Raw genomic sequence first — 21321 nt, 5'->3', positions numbered from 1 at the left:
GGCAGTTAAAACGTCTTCCTTTCTTCCGTGCTTGGTTGAGAATTCCCGAGCTGTTGCTGAAGAACAACACCAACACAATTGCTCACAATCTGCTGCATTCTGAATGCTTGCTTATGTATCCCCTTCTTCTTCTGCTCTTCTTCTGTGTGGCTTACTGGCCTGATTGAAACTGTATTTGCAACGTAAACTTTATCGAGCTTTTAATTGGATCGTTCATTTGAAATTGTACTTGCGCTTTCTTCCTGTTAACACTTTCAATACCTTCGCGCTCTGGATTTTACAAGCGCTTGTGAAGCAATTTTAATCTTGACGCCATTTGAACCGTGTGATTGAGCCGGGTTTTTTTCGAGTAAAATGCCACTTGTATAAGAAGAGACCGTTACAAAGTAAAAGCTCCTACTCTATGTGACTCACATTCTTTGCACTATTGATGGTTAATTTTCAACATTGTTCTTTTTTTCCTTCAACTTGTCTGGTTGGTTTGTGTGTGGATTTACTCCGGCCACATACACATCATACTGGACACACATACATATGGCATCATACCCTACATGTGATACAAAGTTCATTTGTGCGTACGACCACCCCCTAAACTCGCCATCGCACCTACCCTTATTTCCCGATGTGGCTTTTTCGTGTGTGTGTGTTTTTTGTCCTTCCCTTCTTTCCTCCCGCACACCACTTTGAGCTTAAGATTGACGCCAAAGAAGACGTGGCGTGGCGACTTGCGACTTGCGATAATAATAAGGTAGTTGTTATTAAACATTATTAAACTTTCTTGATATATACTCCAAATATATGAACGATTGTATTTGCATAGGATTCAATTTTCGCTTCCAACCAGTGAAAGGGGTCACACCTCCTCTTTACCAACACTTCTACTTCTTCTTCTTGTCGAAGGGGTCTCCTTCTCACAATCCACTTGCCGCAAGGGAGCAACAAGATCCAACAAACAAAGTTCGACACACCTTTGCCTTTCCTAACATCTTTCCTAACAAGCGGACCAGCGAACAGCTTGTACCGCTTCTCATTCTCCCTCGAACCCCGTTCGGTATGGTGGTACCATAGTTTATGGAACAAGGGGAAAGGGATGGGGAGGGGGAGAGAGGGTAAGAGAGGGAGAGAATGCATAGTGCTGCTATAAATATGTAAGATTAACTTTTAACCATCATCATCATCATCATCATCAGTCAGGTGGAGAGGCAACGTCTAGGGACGAAACAGTGTGTTGTGCGAAGCGGTCAGCTCTCTATCCACATCAGCTCCATTTCCCAGCTTCATGAAAATGTGGAAAAATCGCAATTGGCCATCGCTGACCACTTCGCAATAGATACATCACAATCGATTTTCCACGGGGGTTTTTTTTTTTTTTTTGTTAAAGAGAGGGAGAAAGTGCGGCAAGGCAAAAGCACGCGCGTCAAATGAACTTTCTTTTTTGTAGAAAGCACGGTAGACCCCTGGCCCCTTCCACAGAGGAGACGGGACGATGGCAGAGTAGTAGTAGTGCAAATCCGATCCCGATCCGATCCATCGATCGATCGATGCCTGCCGGCGAGTGTGCAGGGGGGGGGGGGGGACTTGATGTATCCTATATCCGTCGCCGTCTAGCCTCTTGATTACTACTCCATTAGGCAAATTAATTTAACCCCGCTCGACCACCAGCACACCGCCGTCCCCAACAGGATGATGCCCCAAGCATTTCCGGTGCGATTGGTTAATTTGGGCATAGTTTATCACAACTTTCACCGAGGGGACTGGAGGATTCGTCTTGCGTCCGATAGGATGATGCATAAGTTTGCCATATTGCGGCCACCTCCCACCGTGTGCTGTGCGAGAGCGTGTTTGTGTAGGATGGGAGATGGGGAGTGGGGTGACTACCGTGCCTCACGAAGACGAAGCGAGCGCGCTCTACCTACTATCGCCCTTCACCGAACCCGGGGCAGGAGATATGTAACATTGATTTTAATTAGTGATTGAATAAAGAATCTCTTCTACTTCCTTCGCTTTCCGTTCTTCTCACCATAAACCACTGCGCAACCTTCTTTACATTTGGCAAAAGCTCGCTTAATCCCTTCTCTGATAGTTTCATTAATCTTCGACCAAACCCCCTACTTCTTCTGGGGTGGGTCGGTTTCTCGCTCTCGCCCGCCCCACCACACACGCAACAGTAACATTCATAGGTAGGTTCTGTTTGTTTGTTTGTTAGTTGGTTTAAGCCCCCTAGCACTGGGCAAAACACTGGGTACACGAGGGAGGGGGAGACACACAACGATACACTCTACTCTTTGGCTACGATTCCGCTTCCGTTTAATCGATACGCGCGAAAGTTATGACCAGCATAACATGAATAAATGGTAATATTCTAACGTTAAATTAGTTTCTTCTTCGTCCGTGTTTCTTAACGCGCGCGTGTGTCACACATCTTTGGGGTTTTTTGTTGTAAGGATTTGTTTTACTTTCTATTAGCTCCTAACTCGTAGTAGCTCCCCCCTCATGATGGTAGACATGAGAGAGAGCAGAAAAAGTACGATACGTTTGATTTTCACTCCACCCTAACCTGCTGCTTCTTACAACAACACTTACAATTGCAACGAGAGAGAGAGAGAGAGATAGAGAGAAAAAGTTCGCGTAAAAAGGAGTTTTAATTGTAAAGGCAGAACATTTGCGGTTTGCATAGAGCGGGATTGTGACTGTGTACTTTAAACGGTTACTTGTCTGTTACTTCTGTCTCTGTTAAATGGTTAACCGGATGCTGCGCACGCAAGCTTTTGCCGTGCGTACAACAAACGCGTTGCAAACACGTTTTGTTCATTCATTCATAACTGTCATAAGTTGTTATGTTGCATTGGGCCGGGAAATGGGACCTACCAGTTACTAAGCTAACATCTTCCTTCTATGCCCTTCGGGCACCCTTCGCTCTCTTCTGCTAAAGGATATTCGATTTGTCAATTCCGCAATAAATATATACTTACCGCATGCGCGCACGCATTCTACTACACCGTCGCCGTTTGCGGCACACGCTACTACTAGCCACCACAGTAATCATCACCGTCGGCACTAGCTCAGCTTGTACTTCGATTCCGTTGTACGTTACGTTCCTCTTCCGATCCACGTGGCGGCTATCATAAGACAAAAGCTCTACTGTAGTAGTATATCTGAATACTGATGTAATCCTTCCGCACTGCTGTGCTCTCTCTGATAGTCGAATTTGAGTTTTTTGTTGTGTATATCACTCCATGCAGGATATGCATGCATGAACGCCGCCCACCGTGTTGTGTTTGACCGTAATTGATGATCGTCATAAAATGCATCTTCTGCTGCCGCGTGCCATATATACTTTTAGTGCAACATGAAAGCCGCGATTTTGTACACAGCAATTACGATACCTTCGGTTGTTCGGCCGTTCAGGTGGACTCAATTGTAAACCCCCGGACGAGCGTGCGTAGAAGGATTGAGAGTGAAAAATAGCCATCAAACTACGAGGATCTCGCGGTCTGGACGGGTACGATATTGTTTCTGAAAGAAAAGAAAAATAAAAAAAAAACATAAACAATCCAAATTAGTTTCCAAAAATATACTATGCGTAGGGCGTATCTCAAACGCATTTAATATTGGTCTTCCAACTGACAACAACTCCGCACGAAAGTGTTATCTTAAATTCACTAACGCAGGGAGAAACACCCGTGATCCTATCCTAGCCATCTCGCGGGGTTCACGGTGTTTTTTGTCAATTGGAGAACCGAAAATTAAATATTTACTTTGCATAATTACTTCTGCCTCTGTTCGCTGCGGTGCTGGGCACAATTTCCCCACGCTTGGAAAATGACGAGATAATGCGCGTGATGTAATTAGCTTGGTTGGTGGAATTTCTCAGATTTTCCAGCGATTTGTGGAAACGTTCGTACCTTTACCTTTAAGCGCCACTGCAATATGCCAAGGAATTCCAACGGATGTATCTATGTTCGCCTAACTACGATTTTACGATAAGGGATTTTCTTTCAAATAAAGGCAATTATAATACTCTCTTTCATTCGTTTTACAATACACACATGTATTTCACACATCTCCCTGCTTTCTCCATCTCAGATCACCGCAAGAAAATATTTCCGTAGTGATAATATCACATCTTCTACCTCTGTCAACCATTGAAGAGTAGCAGAGCTACTTAATTGAATCCTGAAATTAAAGAGCAGCTATACTACTCTAATTGAAGCCTAAAACTTTGGCCTAAGTGTGGCTACCTCAAGAGTAGCTAATGTATGCGTAGCTAGGCTACTAAATGGACGTCCTTTCATTGGACGATTGAAAATGGATGCTTTTATCAGAAAATATGAGTTTAATTTGAAAGAAATTTAAGTGGTCGTTTTGTGAATTTCAAAGTAGTTCGAATTACTTCAGTTCATGATGACTTTCATAAAAATAAATCTACTCAATTAGGCATACAGCGCCTTGGGGCTATCAGATTACCCTGCGGTTCTTTGATGACATGTTTCGCAAAAATTTAGGGTATAGAAAATATTGAGAAATTTTAGTGGTTGTTTGAAGTGTGTGGACGAGACGTCCATACGTTCTTTGTATCAGAGCAAGCATATTAATTAATTTTTTTGAAAGAAATTTTAGTGGTTGTAAAAAAACTCCCTAACTCTTAGATCACCCTCCACGACGGCATCGGGAAGAATTGAGTATCCACGCGTTCGTCGAAACGTCTCGACTGAAGGGCTGGGCATGCGCAGAAGCTGGTACACCCCTCGTCACACCACACCCATGTAAGCGAGCCGTGGGGATGTGAGGGTGTGTATAGCAGACGCAAACCCAGCGGCATACCTCCGACGAGTGGAAATATGCCTTGGAAAATGAAATTCCTGCTTAATATTCCTTCAACGGCACTACAGCAGTCGATGAGACGAGGGATGATGATCCATGGGAAAGTGTTAGGTTGATGGTCCGATTGTAGTAGATGCCACTAGCCGGCAGCATTTTTCCAACCGGGCCATCCCAGAAGTGAGGTTAGGCCGAGCGCCTTCGCACAGGCCTTCCCGAGAGAAAGGTGCGTGTGTTGCCCAGTAGCACCAACGCTACACCATTCAACAGCACATTCTAGAAAAAGAGAATTAAAATACCAATATTAGATCATTGTAGTACAGAAACGCGTTTAAATCGTACGAATTTACAATACTCACTTCGTCAGAAGTCAGCTTCGAGGCGTTTCCAATCGATGTGTCTCGTGTTCACCACGTGTCGGCGGGGCTGGTCCGCAAAATGCTATACGCCCATGATGACGCCATCTTGTGTGAGGCAACACAGGAAGCCACGCGTAGAAATTTCAGGCCGCTCAGCGCCTTGTGAGGTGGAACGCAAGCATCGCTTTCCATTCCACGCGCGATTCATGCACAGAACAAGCACACGGGCCGGAACGTCCAGCGCTTTGCTCACCAGCCACGAACAGCACGACGACCTGGATTCACACTGCACCACACCGTCGCCATCTTACAACCGGCACACAGCAGCGGCAGCGGCACCAAAACTACACGACCAGCCGCCACGATAGACACACCATTTCTGACACAGTTCTGCGGAAATGACACCTCTTTTTGTACTGTACTGACAGGTAGCACATTCTCTCACACACACTATTGCACTCTCACTTTACATCTGCCCTTTCACGGCGACCTTCCAGGACCAGGTACGATTGAAATTAGGGTAGGAAATGTACAAACGTGTAGACCCTTTTCATTAGCACCACATATTTTATTGTCTTGTGAATTTTTAAACACTTTCAGCAGTGAAAAGGCTGGTAAAAATGTTCCACCTCGCTCGCTGTGTGCGTTTTGCTGGTATGCGTGACATGTGCGCTGTCTCTCACACACACCATCTCGTTGCCGGTGTTTAACGGTCGACAGCGACGCCAACCGTTTGCCGCACTTTTCAATATTGTGCACATTTTCACTAATTTTTCGTTTCCTTCACAAGGGAATATCATACAATAATTGCACTAAATGAACGTGATATTCATAAAAAAACATATTTGACTGAAGTAAACGCATAAGCTTTGTTTCTATCCTAGCAAAGAGCGTTGCAATGTATCACGTCGTTTGTACCAAAATTAGGCAAAATCATAAACATACAGGTTTAAACATTTTAATGAACTAAAAAATGAATACAGCATTAAAAAAAATATATATTTTGCATTTATCGAGTCAGAAAAGAATTAACGCTTTTAAAATACAGGTATATTTTTGTAAAATATTCCATACTACCAGCGCAACACCGATTCAAATAGGTAGAAATTGCCATCATTTTCTCTACATTGATATCATTTTAATACGAATTATTATTTGTTTTTAAGTTTTTAGTCATTATTTGTCCAGCTTTAATAATACAAGCCCACCAAAAATGCTTGCTGTTTGTATGAGTATGAGCGTGTGTGGTGTAGTCAGAGACAGCGACGACACAGATCAATCGTTGCTCCGTAGCTCACGCACACTATCGCATACCGGCAATATCAGCTGAACTGCCCGTGCATGAAAGAGAAGGAAAGCATCTGTTGTTCAAGCAAGCGCAGAGCCTCGCTCTTTTCAGGGCTACAGAGCAAAATTATTGAATGCTTACCAAAGTATGGATTGTGTTATTCAGTTCAATAAATTTACTACAACTAAAATACACATCTAACTGGCATCAATTAAATCTTTTTTCACTGCACTGCAATCAATGCAGCTTGAAATTGCAGCCGTCCAAATCAAGCGTTCGTTTGCTTGACGAAATAATGATGTTCCAAATTTTCTTTCCAATCCATGTGCTGACGCGAAGTGCCGGTGTACCTGGTGTGCGTGATTTGCGACAAGACGATACACAACGAATCACACACACAAACGGAAACTGGCTGACACACACACACACACACACACCTATACGTTTCACACACGCGTTCACGCTAATGTTCCCCAGCGCACAATTTGAATTACCAAAATCGCCAAAAACCGGTTTTCACGACCTCGTCAACGCTCCAAATCAGTGCGATTTTCCCTCGCTGGCGATCGTTTTTGTAAGTCGTTATGAGGGGTTTTTTTAGTGTTCAAGATAGCCGCCAAGCAGCTCGCGCTAGTTGTGCGATTAAGTTGGTGGACAAATTTAAATGGTAAAAAATAAATACACTCCACCACTCCTCCATCTCTCCCTCATTGCCTTGTGGGAATTTTATATTGGCCGATAATGATTTTTGAAGGACCTCGTGACCACTCGAACGACTCAGAAACATGCCTGTCACGGGGTTATAGGTTCAATCCTACAATGGATCGTCCCCCCGTAGCAAGGGCTGATCGTCCGGCTGCGTGGTAATGAATTAAGTCTCAAATTGAATTTAGTCTGTATAGGCCGGCATGTCCTCGTAGAAAGTTACGCCAAATAGAAGAAGATTATGACGGAATGCAGCTTACGGCCAAGATAATTATGCGCTATGCAAGCATACTCACAAACAATGCGTCGATGGAATATTTTATGCAGTAAGAACTATTTGTTCATGCTCTCACTGAACCAATGAAATGATTGCTCTGTTATTAAACTATACGTTACTTGTATTAGCTGTAATATTGCCCTCTTACACTTGAAATTTTCCATAAAATTTCAATTCGTTCCAGCCTTTTCCAGAGCATAACATTCGCTCTTGCTGACGATGCAGTTAAAAATGGCCTTAGGTGAAAGGAATGCAATTTTACGACTTCTACCCGGCTCTGGTACGCTTTATGCGGTTCGCAATTTGTACGGGGTACGGATAATATACTGCAGAACCGGCTGAAAGCGACACAAACGACGATTTCGAGGCAAAAGTTTGCCGCGTTCGATGGTCGTTCTGCATTTGGACAAATAGTTCTCGAGCACGTGTGCACGTGCATCGTTTCGGTAGGAAAGTTCATTGGTAGTGCTTTAAATTACCTGCGCTACGTTACGTTGCAGCAGCACTGTTCCACTCGACTAGGAAACAGTTGCCCGCCCTTTGAGCAACGGCAAAAGCAGGTAGCATAGAAAGGATTTTCAAGCGAACGTGGTCACAGTGATTGTGGAATTGAGTTCTTCCAAAAAAGTAACTTCCAAAGTATGATTGTACATAAGAGTGCCTCTTATTCGATGCGAGCCGATTTCTGGTACGATGTCGTACCACAGGACAGATCGTGTGAGACTATTCTCATTTTAAATGCAAACTAGAGCCCCCATGGTTAACGGTTTTACGCGTCATCAAAGCTTTAATTCAATACACATATAAAGTCAGACAACTTTCCTTACCAATGCAAAGCATGAGTTTCTCGCATCGACCTAAAACGCTTTGAGAAATTATGCCAAAACCAAGGTACCAGTCGAAACGAGAACATACGTTGAAACGTTTTGCACCAAGCCCATAGAATTTCACTTTAAATTTTCACCAAAAACTCAATTACCGACAGCAAACTCAGCATCCATACAGCACAAGAGGGTGCAAATGTGTTTACCCTTAGTTCTTGCTGCATTTCGTGGCATTTGCGTCGCTTGCTGGCGCGTTAGTTCTTCGGGCCTTCTTCATGGGCCGGGGCCCAACCAAGCCCATCCACGGAACGGTTTACAAGCCATTACAAATTGCTTTACCTGGCGGCGAGCAATATCCCTGTGTATGCGAAAATGTTGGGATGGGAAGACGGCGACTGTGCTTTTGTGCTGAACCGTTGCCTTGAAGCATCTTTACAATGAAACTTCCCAGCAACGCAAATAACAGAAATGCGAATCACCTTTCTGCATACTTTGGGCTTTAGGGTTTCCCACCCCGTAGGCAAACGGCAGGAATATGCTTAACTTCTTCTCGACTATTCTTGACTTTCAAAAACAGAATTACCACCTGCCACCTGCCCAGTACCTGTCTTTGGGCGGGAGTTCTGCCACCAAGTTGAGTCCTTGTCTATCTTTGCCATGTCGTTGTCGTAAATAGTGTTAGCAAATGAGCAGAGCGACATGAAATTACCCATAAAAACGCTGTTACACTCGTTGCATGCCATAAATAACAGGCAAAATATTTGAACAAACAGACTCATTGTTGTTTCGACGTGTAAAGTCGTGCAAGAGGGCCAGGTTAGACGATGGTGGCCGCATCAAGGTGAGATTAAATTTTTCCTCTCCATTTCCAGTGGCAATTTAAATATTTTGATTTCGTTTACCCTAAACTCATCGGAACCTGTTTACCATCCTATTCTATGCTGTCCCGAAACACTGTGGCCCTCCATCCTCCTACTGTTCCCTGCTAGGTCGTGTCGCGCGCTTTCCCTACTCGATAGTATAGCCCGAGATGGGGACGCGCAACGTAGCCGATAAGGTGTCACGTACTTTTTCCCGAAGGCCCACATTCTTCAGCAACCGAATAGTTGGGGACGACCCGAGCGGTACGAGCAATGGCGATGCAATAGCCGTACGTGGTAGAAAGCGTGTAACCTTCCCTTCCGTAACTATGCTTTAAAAAGTTTTTGGTCTGGTTTATGTCGTTTAAATGAATGCTTTTGGGGTTTTGTTTTCTCACAGCAAAAGCAGAAGCCCTTAAACAAACGACGACTAGGTACGGCGATCTTTAAAAGCCTGAGCCTGATCTTTCTCATTTCACCCTTCTTCGTAGTGTGGTAGGTATTTCAACGAACGAATCGCCTAATCCCTAACTGAAGGGAAAGCTTGCCGTCGGTAAGCCGGATGAGTTTTCTTAGGACTATAAGGAAACTGTACACGGATGAACCTATTGCTAACCAGGCAAGCAAACAGTCGCTACCCGGAAAAGAGTACAAGAGTAACAAAGAAGTAACATAGCATTTGCTATCCATTTTCATACCCTGTTGTTCCTCTATCTCTTACCTCAATGCGATCCCTTTTTGTCCGACTCGAGCTGTGTAATGCTCAAGAATTTAGCGTAGAATGTTTCACCGAATGCGAATTGTTCTTAAATAGGAAAATATTTTCAAATTGTTCATACCATACTGGCACCAACACCAGAAGGTTGAAGATGCTATCAAGGATGCAAAGCGGCCAAGAAACTTGTCCTACAGCACGGGCAGAATGCCGCTCCGCACAGTCGAGGATTGGGTCGGGGTTGATTGCTACGCTCCATCCTCCAATCGAGACACAGAAGCGCATGGAAACGTTTGAAACGTGTTTGGGTCGGACGTGAACCCACACCGACCTTAGCAAAAACGATCTGACAAGACAAGATTTTTTTTCCTCCCAACGTCGGCGATAGCTGTCAAACTTTTTTCTTTGCCTTCGTATCCGCTACCTCGTCGTTGAGCTTAATTAAGCTTAAAAATTAAGCAACTTTTGATGGACGGACTTCTAGTAGCAAAATGTTATATTTACACCTTATCGAATGTGACCAAAACTGCAACACAAAGCGCAGTAATCCTCCACGATTCCTGATGAAGCGCTGGACAATGAAACTAGACGATATGTTGTCGCCTAATTACCCACATTATCGTTTGCACTATTCGCTTCGTTTAATCAGCATCTCTAATGTGGTCCACCCTAGTTTGGTACAAATTTACCAATCATCGGGATGGTATTTGCAACGTGGCACTGCTTTATCCATAGGTAAAATCTGGTATTGCCCTACATGAGCTGACAACAGTCCACAACATCTTCCACACGTTCATCCATATAAGCTCATTTTCCTCTGATCCTTCGTCGAAGTTTGTGTATTATGTACGCTTTATTAATCCAAATCATCGTTCAAAGCCATTTCTCGCTGAGCCACACGACCATAACCAACGGTTTCTTCCGAATCGGCAACCGGCGGCAGCATTATAGTCGCTGATTATGGTTATCCGTCAGAGTTAGGATCAGTGCTCCTGCCATCATCTGGCCCCGTCGACGGGTGGGTGTGAATGGCTGTGTGATAAGACGCAGATACCCGGACCGGCAAACCTAGCCTCTAGCCACTAATTATGTGATTGTTTACTAACAAGCAAACGGAGTAAAGCTGCATCGACTAGCGTCTGCCGTTGGTCCAACCAGGCATCGATTAGATTGACGGTGCTGTGGAACTTTGCTGGAATGGAAAAACGATCCATGCTACCATCCTACCATTGTGTAGTGGAAACATCGGCGAAGATTTAGCGATGGTCTCGAATTGACCTTGGGTCCTGATGCCGCTGATAATCAAACGGCATTAGCAAGAGATAAGTCTTGCCCAACGGGCTCTTCTGCCGATGCACACACGATGCCTTCCGGGATACCACGTGACCGTCTTTCCGCCGGGTCTTTCGAACGGTTGGAATGATTGGTTGGAAGAGTTCGTGCCAGCGTGGTGAAATGATAACCATCGCCAGCCATCCCACATGCTTGCACACCAGCACCATTAATCCTGCTAAGCTCTTGGCATCGAGGCAAAGAGAGAGACATTTAACCACCGTTCCGTGATAGAATGCTGGCGAAATTCAATCGAGCATGTTTCGTAGCTGATTAGCGGCGGGAGCTACTCATCAAAGCTGGCCCCCACCAGCAGTGCGCTTTCGCTAATTGTCCGAAAAGAGCTGGCGAAAGCTTTATGAGCCACCAAATGATTATGGGACAAACACGGAGCGGGTGTTTACTTTCCCATCTATGCTACACATAAAACAATCGCGTATCGTGGCGTATCGTATGTGGGAATTGATAACACACACACACACACATACAGTATGATTCAATCAACAGCCGCTAAAACGATCGACCTATTCCAAGTACAAAGAGAGATGAGCTTCAATCGAAATCGAAACACCTTCCAACAGCCGTATGCATCCGCAGACGACCCATTTCTGAACTGACCGCAAGTGCTCAACACTCAAGACAGCGCCAATGACTGTCGCTTGATTATCTTTGCCATAAATTCTCCCAAAGTTGCTCTACAAACTGCGGTGAGCCTTATAGAATACATTTAACCAACAGCAAACGAACTCTTACTGTAAAGAAGTGCTGTTGCTCAATCTTTAAGCAATTTGGTGTGTTTGTGTGCTTCTGTTGACCACAAAAAGGACACTCCCCGCGCTTCGACTCGTCCGATAAGGTTCCTCTCTAATTGAATTGGAACATAAAATCTAATACATGTGAAAGCTTCTGACCAACACCATCTACGGTGTGTGTGTTTGTAAAAAGAAATCTTACACCAAACTTGGACTGCTCGGGCACTTCAAGAACATACTTGGTGACACGAAGGAACGAAACTAATCGAGACGTTTTGTGTGATTCGATGGTTTTGCAAGGATTACCGCTGTATTGGGGACACTTTTAAGAACTTCTTTTAAGTAGCTAGTGTCAACACACACTCACACACACACACACACACACTTTTACTTGTTTGTGATTTGTCTGTCTCGTGTTCCAGTTTTCGAGCGATTTCATTACGTCTGGCAAGTGTCTTAGCGTGGGGGTTCGTTTGCTTACGTTTGGTTGCAAGCTACTGTCTGTCGTATGGAATACATTTGCGCACGACTTATGAAAGCCATAAAAGTAACGAATTCGTAAGAATAATCGACTGTGGTCAAGCGCTGGTTTTGCCGCACGAATCGAAACATGATGTCATTTTTTACGAAAAATATTCCCGCCTAAGTGGGAATATCCATTGCAATCAAGCCATGCTTTGGGCCATCCGAGTCACGGCCCTTTAGTTAAAGCCTTCGTGAGTGTGGGAGCCCTGACAAAAACAAAAAAAGAGAGACAATTCTTCCACCGAAACACACAACGTATTTCTTCGTTCTTTGCTGTGGCATGTTGGATTTCTTTGTGCTTTCGGCAGAACACAAAAGCGAGAAACTCGTTCTCGTTCCCGCCGTGTTCTGCCAATGGAAGAAATCGAAATGGAAGAACTCGCCACCAACGGAGATTCGTATAAATGGTGCCATTTTTTTCCTGCGCCCTTTCGTGGCGCTCGTAAATTTTTCTCCATTCCCCATATTGAAATAAACGATGGCGCGGACCAGTGCCAAGGTGGCGGTGGAATGGTTCGCGCCAAAAAACTAAGCTCACCCGCCTAAGAGATGCTATGTTGCGCAGCAGAAGCGCCAGTGGCAACAGCATACGTGCAATAGCACGCTGTGAACTGGGTGTAGAAATTCGATAACACTTCTGGCAGGTGAACGGTCTCTGGTAACGGTCCGGGAACGCGGAAGATGAAAACAGAGCGACACGAGGCAGAAGAAAGATGCAGAGAAGAGAGAGAAAAAAAAACAATTCCTGCTACCAAAGCAATTTTACAGATGAAAGGAAGATAGGTGAGCAAAAAGCAAACAAAAACCCCCAAAACAGTGGACCATACATGCCACAGCAAAGCACAGAACGGCGCAGCACAGACAGGGGCACACATTAGTAAGCTTCGTAGCTAAAGCCTTGCACACTGGCAATGTGAAAAATCTGCCAGCTTTAATTTTCAGCTCCATCCTCTCCATCCTGTAAGGGCAGGAATGGTTTTATTTCTGTTTTAAAAGCTTTTCTGTTCTTTTGAACAACGAACACAAAAAAAAACAAAGATAGCTCCAACAAACCGTGCACCAGCGGCTCCGAAGTGGAAGCTTTCATCTTTCCTTTTGCTGGTGAACCTCGAACGGTACCTACTACGGCAACTACTACTACTACTACTACTACTACTACTGCTCAAGCCAACGTGGAGCTCTCAGTCAAGGAAGCACAAGAGCACACATCATCGTTGTCGCAATCGCCGTCATTCTGCTCCATCTCACCGTGGGCTCACAAAAAGGCCTGGCTCTACGGCTCCAACCGTGCTATAGAACAAGTCCTTCGGTTGCTGAAAACACCATGACCGGTTCGTTACAGGACGACGGAGCGCAACGATCATAAATAAGGTTGTTATAAAGTTTAGTGAGCTCGATGCCATCAAAACCCGAAAAGTACTCCTCTTGATGTTTGTGTATGAGTGTGTGTGTGTATGCATGTTGCTTTAGCGATGCAATCTGCACTCTGCAACTCGACTGCGACTGCGAGGCAGAGGAGCAAAGGAGGACCGGCGGGGACACAGGATTCATTGTCTCAAGTTATTCGTAGGTTTTTGCTGCTCCTAGCGACGCCTAGAACGCTTTCTCTCTGGTGCACATGTAAAAACGATTATAGGAAAAACCCCAACTATAATTTATGTCTCTGGTATAACGGTCGACCGTGCCAGGAAGGGCAGGAAGCTCGTATCTTGTACGCATTGAGTACGCCAATAGGTGGCCCGGATCCGGTTACCGCAGCAAGTGGTTGAATGAATGAGCTGACGTTTGCTAAGAATGAGGAACCATCTCCGATAATTTATGAATTTGACACTAACACAGAACCCGAACACGATCCCCCGGAGGATGCCAGAGGGGAATAACAGCTGAAACAATGATAAAAAGTCGAGCAGCTTCATTGAAAAATTGGTTGGAAAAAGTTGAAATTGCGAAAAAGGGCTGAGAGACAGAGAGAGAGACAAAAAAAACCGAACGACTAAATAGAAAAGTTGTTCTACATTGGGGGCGGATGTGTTTTACACAAGCATTAAGTGAAAATTAGGAATGCATTCCCCACCCGGTGCCCCGGCATTCAGAGTGCTCTCGTCCCTCCCCTACACACACACCCCTTCCCTTCGCTGTGATGATTCAATCATCTGCGGGCGTGCTTTATTGCAATAAAAATGAGAAAAGAGTGCATGCAATGCATGGGAGGGAATAATTTATGAACCTCCCAATCAGCCGAACGGCGCACGACCAAGCCAGAAGGAAAAGTTTTGAAATAGATTTTGAAAAGTTTCATTAAACTAATTCCACTGCCTGCATAATGCCACTTGTTCGCTTTAGTGGAAAATATGACATTTCGCTCTCGACTAGCTCGCTAGTGGCTTTGTTCTCCAAGCTTAATGATTGTTCCTCGTTCCTACGCATATTGGGGCACAATGTTTAATACTGCCACCGGGATGCATGCTGCTCCGTTGATCTTTTCGGGGCTAATTATAACCTCTTCACAGCGCACAGACAGAATCCGGAGGGTTTCCTCTTTGGGGGAAATTTATTACCACTGTACAGCTAACTACAGGATGATGCCCACTTTTTTCGTCCCCGTCGCTCTCCACCCATTCATTAACCGATTACGGAATTGGAAAGTGTTGCCAGCTAATGAGCACCCAGCCGAATATAACGCTCTGGTCTAGAGGTTTTGGTGCATCGCTTCTCGAGCGCAATCTCATATGCGACGAGCATGCTGCAAACCGCAACGTAAACAAGCATGAGCACCATTTTCCCATTAGAAATATAGAAACCAACATGTACGTTTTCGAAAGCTCTGCTCGCCGCTTGGTGGAACAGGTCCGTCCGCAACGAGTGGACCTTGCCCGGGGGCACCGAAGCAGTGTAAAATGGAACAACACGTGTAGTTCAAACGTAACCAAAGGGAATACCATTGTACCCTCCCCTCCTGCCCCGTGGACTCATCTGTGGCCGCGGAACTGCCAGCTCGCCAGCGCTGTTAGCAGTAATGACCCCGGTCACTAACTATCCTTTCATAGCTCGATTATGCTCAAAGCTACTCTACTCACCCATCCCGTGCAAGGATCGGCAAATTCAAATCCGAAACTCGGATACATATTTGCACCAAATACCCGGATTGGCGAAATTTGCTGTTTTGCAGCAATTTTGCCCACAGCTATATAACGAGAACGGCAACGGGGCTTGGATAATAATGTCCTCGACAGCTCCTGCCCCCAAAATGCCTCAACACTCCTCAACTCCTTCAATTGCGGAGCCAATTGAAAGTCCTTGTTTTCTGGCATCCAAAATGCGGTGCTACTATTGAGAGTGGAGTTAATGCCACTAGGCCACACGCACATTCACACATAGTTGCATTGATTTTCTCGTCGCTGTTATGAGGAGCTAATTTCCAATTCGAGACAATATTATACAATGTTTGCATCTGGTTAGAATGTGAAACGATTATTAGTGAGTGAACTCGGTCCCGTATAGCAACACTGATGTATTAAATGTTCTCTCTCTCTCTCTCTCTCTCTCTCTCTCTCTCTCTCTCTCTCTATCGCTGCTTCAATCCGCAGATAATAGAATGAGTTTAGTTGTTTAAACATAAATGCCTACACCAGACACACACATAAACACTAGCCACCGTGAAAGGGCTAGCGCCCACTGCAAGCTGCCATTCAACAGGAAGCTACCACCTTACTACGCACGTTGGACGTGGACTTGGATCATTATCGTTTTTTAAAAAGATTAAAAAAATGGCTAACAAACAAACCTTCCATTTCCGGGTCCGCTCATCCGCTCATTTGCAGGACGGGCATATTATAAACAACATAAACATTTTCATAATCGGCACGTGTTTACGGATTCGGGTCAGCTACCCTCCTCTTGCCGACATATGCTTGGTGGCATAATTAATTCGCAAACATGCAAATAACGACGCCGCTGCCCAAACAATCGGTTGGCAGTCCCAATAAACACTATTCTCTACACACACACACACACACATACACATACGGACGTCACCTGTACCACCGTCAGGGTGCAGATAGGACAGCAGCGAATGGGGGTCCTTTATGTCCTCGTACTTTATGGTGCTGTTGAAGGCTGATAATTGTCCCTTTTAGCCGTGATACCTACGAGTGTCGTGTGGATCTGTTTGTGGACCATTTTGCTGCGACAGAAAACCCATTTCCAGCCCTGCTACAATGCCACATGACAGAGGTTTACCAGTAAGGACGGGGGACACACACACACCGTTGCCGCCTTCGAACCGCTCGTAAAGAAAGGGCTTTAATGGCATCGGGTCAGGATTCGTTTTCGGCACGAACTCGACCGATTAACGAGAACCTTTTTTGTACCTTTAAAAGATAGTGAATGTGGCAGCGCTGACCTGTTTTATCGCAGGAAATCCTACACTTCTGAGATGGCTTTTCGTACAACTTGGCTTCATATAATTCCACTCAATGTGGTCCGAGGTTGGGCTTCAAGATGCCACTCAAGAAGTCACCACAGTAACTAATGTCTCATAAACATCCTATCAACAGCATCTCTGCTGAAAAGAGTCGATGTGATTGTGTTGAAACATCATACACTCGCTTTTTCAACGGACATTATTTGTGGGCTTACTAATGCGACGCTGTGCACGATGCGAGGGTTCTTTGGGTAGTGCGACAGGCTCCATCAAACGTCCTTCCTGACAAGCGGAAGCAAAAGTTCGAGGATGCTAGTTTTCGCTACTCATTTTCATATCCCCCAGCTTCCCTATCAGCGTGCACATTGGCAGTAACTTTCCAGTGCAGTGTTTCGGGGCAGTTTTGGGCACATCAATCTTCAAAGCCAACGGACCGTGTTAGCGCCGGGAGATACTTTGCTCGCCAAATGAGCTGCTGCCCTCGAGCAACAGTATCAGTACGGATGGTCGAATCACAGTGAGTGAAGGTCATCGATGGTGTGTGTGTGTGTCCGTCCGTCCGATGCATGGTCGCTTGCTAATAAATCCATCATCGTCCGGCCAGCTAACGATGCAGAATCTCGCTCGACAACGAGATGCACACGAGAAGCCGGCCAGTGCCCATGGGGTTCGTTACGTTTACGGGTACGCAGCAGCATACCTGAGCATAGTGGCAGGCAGTGCTGCAGGCATGGCAACAGCACCCGCTCCGTGGTCGTTGTTCTGGGTGAGCCGGCACAGCGAAAGATGGCATGCTCCAGGGCTTCTTGAAGCTGGCACGAGAGACGAATGATATTGACGTAGATTTATTGCACCGATAGTACCTATCGTCCTCGCTCCGGGACGGCCAGCAAGGGATGATTGTAGATAATCGTGCGGGCGCATCGTGTGCGAGCACGGAGATGGAAGGAATTATTTGTAGATAAAATTTATTGCAACCAGTGCGGTGAAGACGCATGGCAAAGCTCTGTTGGGTGGTGGGAAGAGCTTAAACTACAGATAACTACCACACCAGTTGTTTCCAGTTTGAACTGATTCACTTGATCAAATAATTGAAATTGCTTCACAGCAGCAAGTAGCTCGTAGTACATCACGGGTTTGCAGCAAACAGGCTCAGTTACATTTAACTTGTACAATATCATGAATCTAAATTTGTTATAAATGGAACAAAAATGCAAATCTACTCACCAAAGCCAAAAACCGCCAGTCGGTTGTCGTTCGTTCACAAAAATAGAGAGTATTTGCCTTCTTCGCTGATAACTACACACGTTCGTCGCTACGTTTCATAAGAATGTTTCATGCTCCATTAGAAAAGAAAAAAACCGCCCGGCAGGATAAGGAGTAGTGCGTCAATTGAGCGAGTTTACGTGATGGAAGAGGAGGAAAACACGTGTGCGCTACACACTCGTCTACGCGAGCCGACCTGAGTGGGGTGCGGCTGGAATTAAACGTTCGCCGTGTTCGGTGCACTGAGACGGGAGCTTCGCGGTTCGATCTGCAATGATTTGTGGTACAATTCGTCGTCGTCCAGCAGCAACGATGTATCCAGGAGGTAGGATGTAACTTTCGGTATGTGATCAATTTTGTACGGCGTCTGTTGGAAGTGGCGTATCTCGCGTATAACGTGGGCAATCTGCAAATGAAATCGTGTGTCACCCGATGCGATGCGTTGCGGGATGGTGCCGGGCCCGGTCACAGTAGTAACCGTACGCACTTACCATACGCATTTTGGAGAAGTTGAGCAGTCCATCCGGTGTAAAGTCGGGCGTGCCCTCCTCGATGAAGGACAGGTCGGTCAGATACATGCCCAGGTACGGAATGCAGGGTGGATCGCACCGGTGCAGTGCCTCGCGCATCACACGAAACCTTCCATCCGAGCACACCACGGCCTGCAGTTTAGTGATTGTCGATTTGATCTGGCAATGGGAGGAGATGGGAACAGACAAAACAGGGATACGATTAGCAGACCGGACACGCACAACGACCGGGGTATCGGCTTTATCAAGATGCATATCATTGCGCCACTGGTGGTAGCACTGGTAGCACACAAACGGGTTGGAGGCTGAAATGTGTCATGCTGGATAAATACGGCTTTGCAAACAATGAGACAGTTTTCGGGACAGATTTTCCACAGTGCAACCCTAAACCCCGGCTTAACCCATACGGTACGCCCATACGGTATACCTCCTTCGTGGAGGTCAATCGCGAATCCACGGCAATGGTTTGGCGAATGGAAGTTCCGCCATTTGTGGTTGAAGAGTTTCCAAAGAACAATCGAAATGCGGGATAAAAGTAAAGCGCGCCCATCATTTCATTACGCCCAGTGCAAACAGCGCCAGCGCTTCGTTTGCAAATAAATTGGCCAAATAGGTAAGGTAAGCTGCCCGGAGCAGCGGGCTTGGGATGTTTATTTTTATGACCACCGGACGCGTCCGGCTTCCGTTTTTGCTCAGCGTCAGCATCGTCGTGTAAATTAAACACACCGAAACAAACGTCGCTGGCGTGTACACCGAATGGGATGTTCCCGATGCCACCGACTCGGCCCAGGATCGTAAACACAGGGCGAGCGTACGATAAACACGGGTGGGGTGATTTTTATTGGCCACTTGGTTGAACTTTTACCCCATCTTGCCTCCAGCACGGGGAGGGCGGACCGAGCGATTTCCGCCGTTGCATGGCTGCTGCTACTGGCCAAAGTTCATCATAATAAAAACAAATAGAACAATAGCATGCACGAATACGTTGGCTAGCTGCAGCTGACGGTTTAGTTTGGAAGCTGCACCGAGCGAACAAGTTCTGGAATCGGTCCAAACGGGTGTACCGAGCACAATTGGAAAGGGTGCTGTGGCCAAGGATAGTATGACGACGCAGCACGCTATGAGCAGGCAGATGAAGTTACGAGCGAAACCCAATGAAATAAGAAGTAACACTCATTGTTTCGCAAATAATTCGCATTTAAAAGGGAAATGCTTGGACAGTGGCCCGTGGCCCGAAACAGAGACGGTTTGGCGAACGGGCGGCCCGAGGTCAATTTGGTTGCCATTGGAAGATAATAAATTACAATTGGAAAACTTTCTTTCGCTTCAGCTTCGAGCGGGAAATGGCATTTTCATGCTTGTTTGGAGTTCTACTCATGTACGAACACCGGTTTGAACAATGGAAGGGCATCCCGTACACATGCACGCGCCACACTTCATACGAGTTATTAAACCACAGGCAAAGCATTTTCCAAAGAACAATAAAACGGGCGCCCGGAATGCTTCGGAACTTTGCTTTCCTTTGCTGCAGGATTAGACAACCAAACTTACAAAGCAATTTAACTTCCTCGCCGAGGTTGGATAAATAATTCACAGCTCCGGGTTGTCCCCAGTTCTAACATTCACTTTCCAGAACAGGCTTCTACATGTTGCTGTTTCCGCACCCCAACACCCCTGCCACACACACACACACACACATGGCCGGCGACTGATTTTGTATTTGTAATGTTTAATGGAAAGTCAACTTATTTTCTTCTTACGCAAAGAAGAAACTGTAAAACATTTCAGCGCCCCGGAAAACTCTTTTGTACCGCCAGCAAGCCGAGCAATGAAATTCCTCCAGGGGGAACCAGAACCCGCCCAACGTACAGCGCGTCGTGGTGTTGTGCTTACGCTAATTGAAATAACGACAATGTAATTCTCCAGCGGCAGGAAAAACAGTTTCACATGTAAACATACACTTGTACGCACGCTTTTCCCTGCGCACCGACCCAATCACCTGCCCATGCCGCAATACATGTGCGGCGAGCGAGAATGGCAAACACCCATTTTGGCGAGATGCGATCCGTGTTCCGTGTGTTCTTCCACTGTGGGGAGGGCGGCAGCGTTGTTTGTTGCGAAGAAGGATTCGCCTCGCTTCGAGCACTTTCGCACTGTGTGTGTGTGTGCGGGTGTCGGAAAGTTCGACTCGACTTCCCAAACCACACCGACAACTTTTCACACCGATGAAGTTGAGAAAAATGATGATATATGCTAGAAAAATTGCACGGACAAAGTATGTGCGAACAGATGGTAGCCCAGAAACAGGTCCGCTCCCTGCTTCCCCGACTCCGGACGCCACCAGCCGTCCGTAGGGAGCGTGCTCGGAACAGGACGTGCGGTGTATAGTATGTTGTTGTTGATTTGTTTTGCGAAAGCGCTCGAACATATAATCCACAGCCTGGTATCTCTTCGACGAGCGAACGAACGGCAACAAACACACACACACACACCCTTGGAAGATGAATACTACTCCCATCGGTTCGGGTTGTCGGGAAAGCATGGATCTTGAAGGTTTGATGGTTTCTGTGTACCATCTTGCTACTGCTGCTGGATGAATGAATTCTCGTGAAAAAGGAAGCAACAGCCCCATGCTGCCCCATGC

General features: G+C 45.9%; 1 protein-coding gene across 7 annotated transcripts in view; it reads right to left on the bottom strand.

The window, feature by feature from the left end:
- Nucleotides 1-21321, bottom strand: part of LOC121603473 (ras-specific guanine nucleotide-releasing factor 2-like) — a 53573-nt gene continuing 32252 nt past the window's right edge. For all 7 annotated transcript variants that reach the window (XM_041932234.1, XM_041932238.1, XM_041932239.1 and 4 more), the window contains 3 exons: nt 18639-18836; nt 18109-18553; nt 1-3516 (listed from right to left, as the gene is read on the bottom strand). In XM_041932234.1, coding sequence (XP_041788168.1) covers nt 18365-18553; nt 18639-18836 — 387 coding nt within the window. In that variant the 3' untranslated portion in view covers nt 1-3516; nt 18109-18364. The remainder of the gene's footprint in view (nt 3517-18108; nt 18554-18638; nt 18837-21321) is intronic.

Source organism: Anopheles merus, chromosome 2R, assembly GCF_017562075.2.
Source record: "Anopheles merus strain MAF chromosome 2R, AmerM5.1, whole genome shotgun sequence".
Taxonomy (NCBI): Eukaryota; Metazoa; Arthropoda; class Insecta; order Diptera; family Culicidae; genus Anopheles; species Anopheles merus.
Note: the sequence above shows the minus strand (reverse complement) of the source record. Positions and strands in the feature narration are given on the sequence as shown.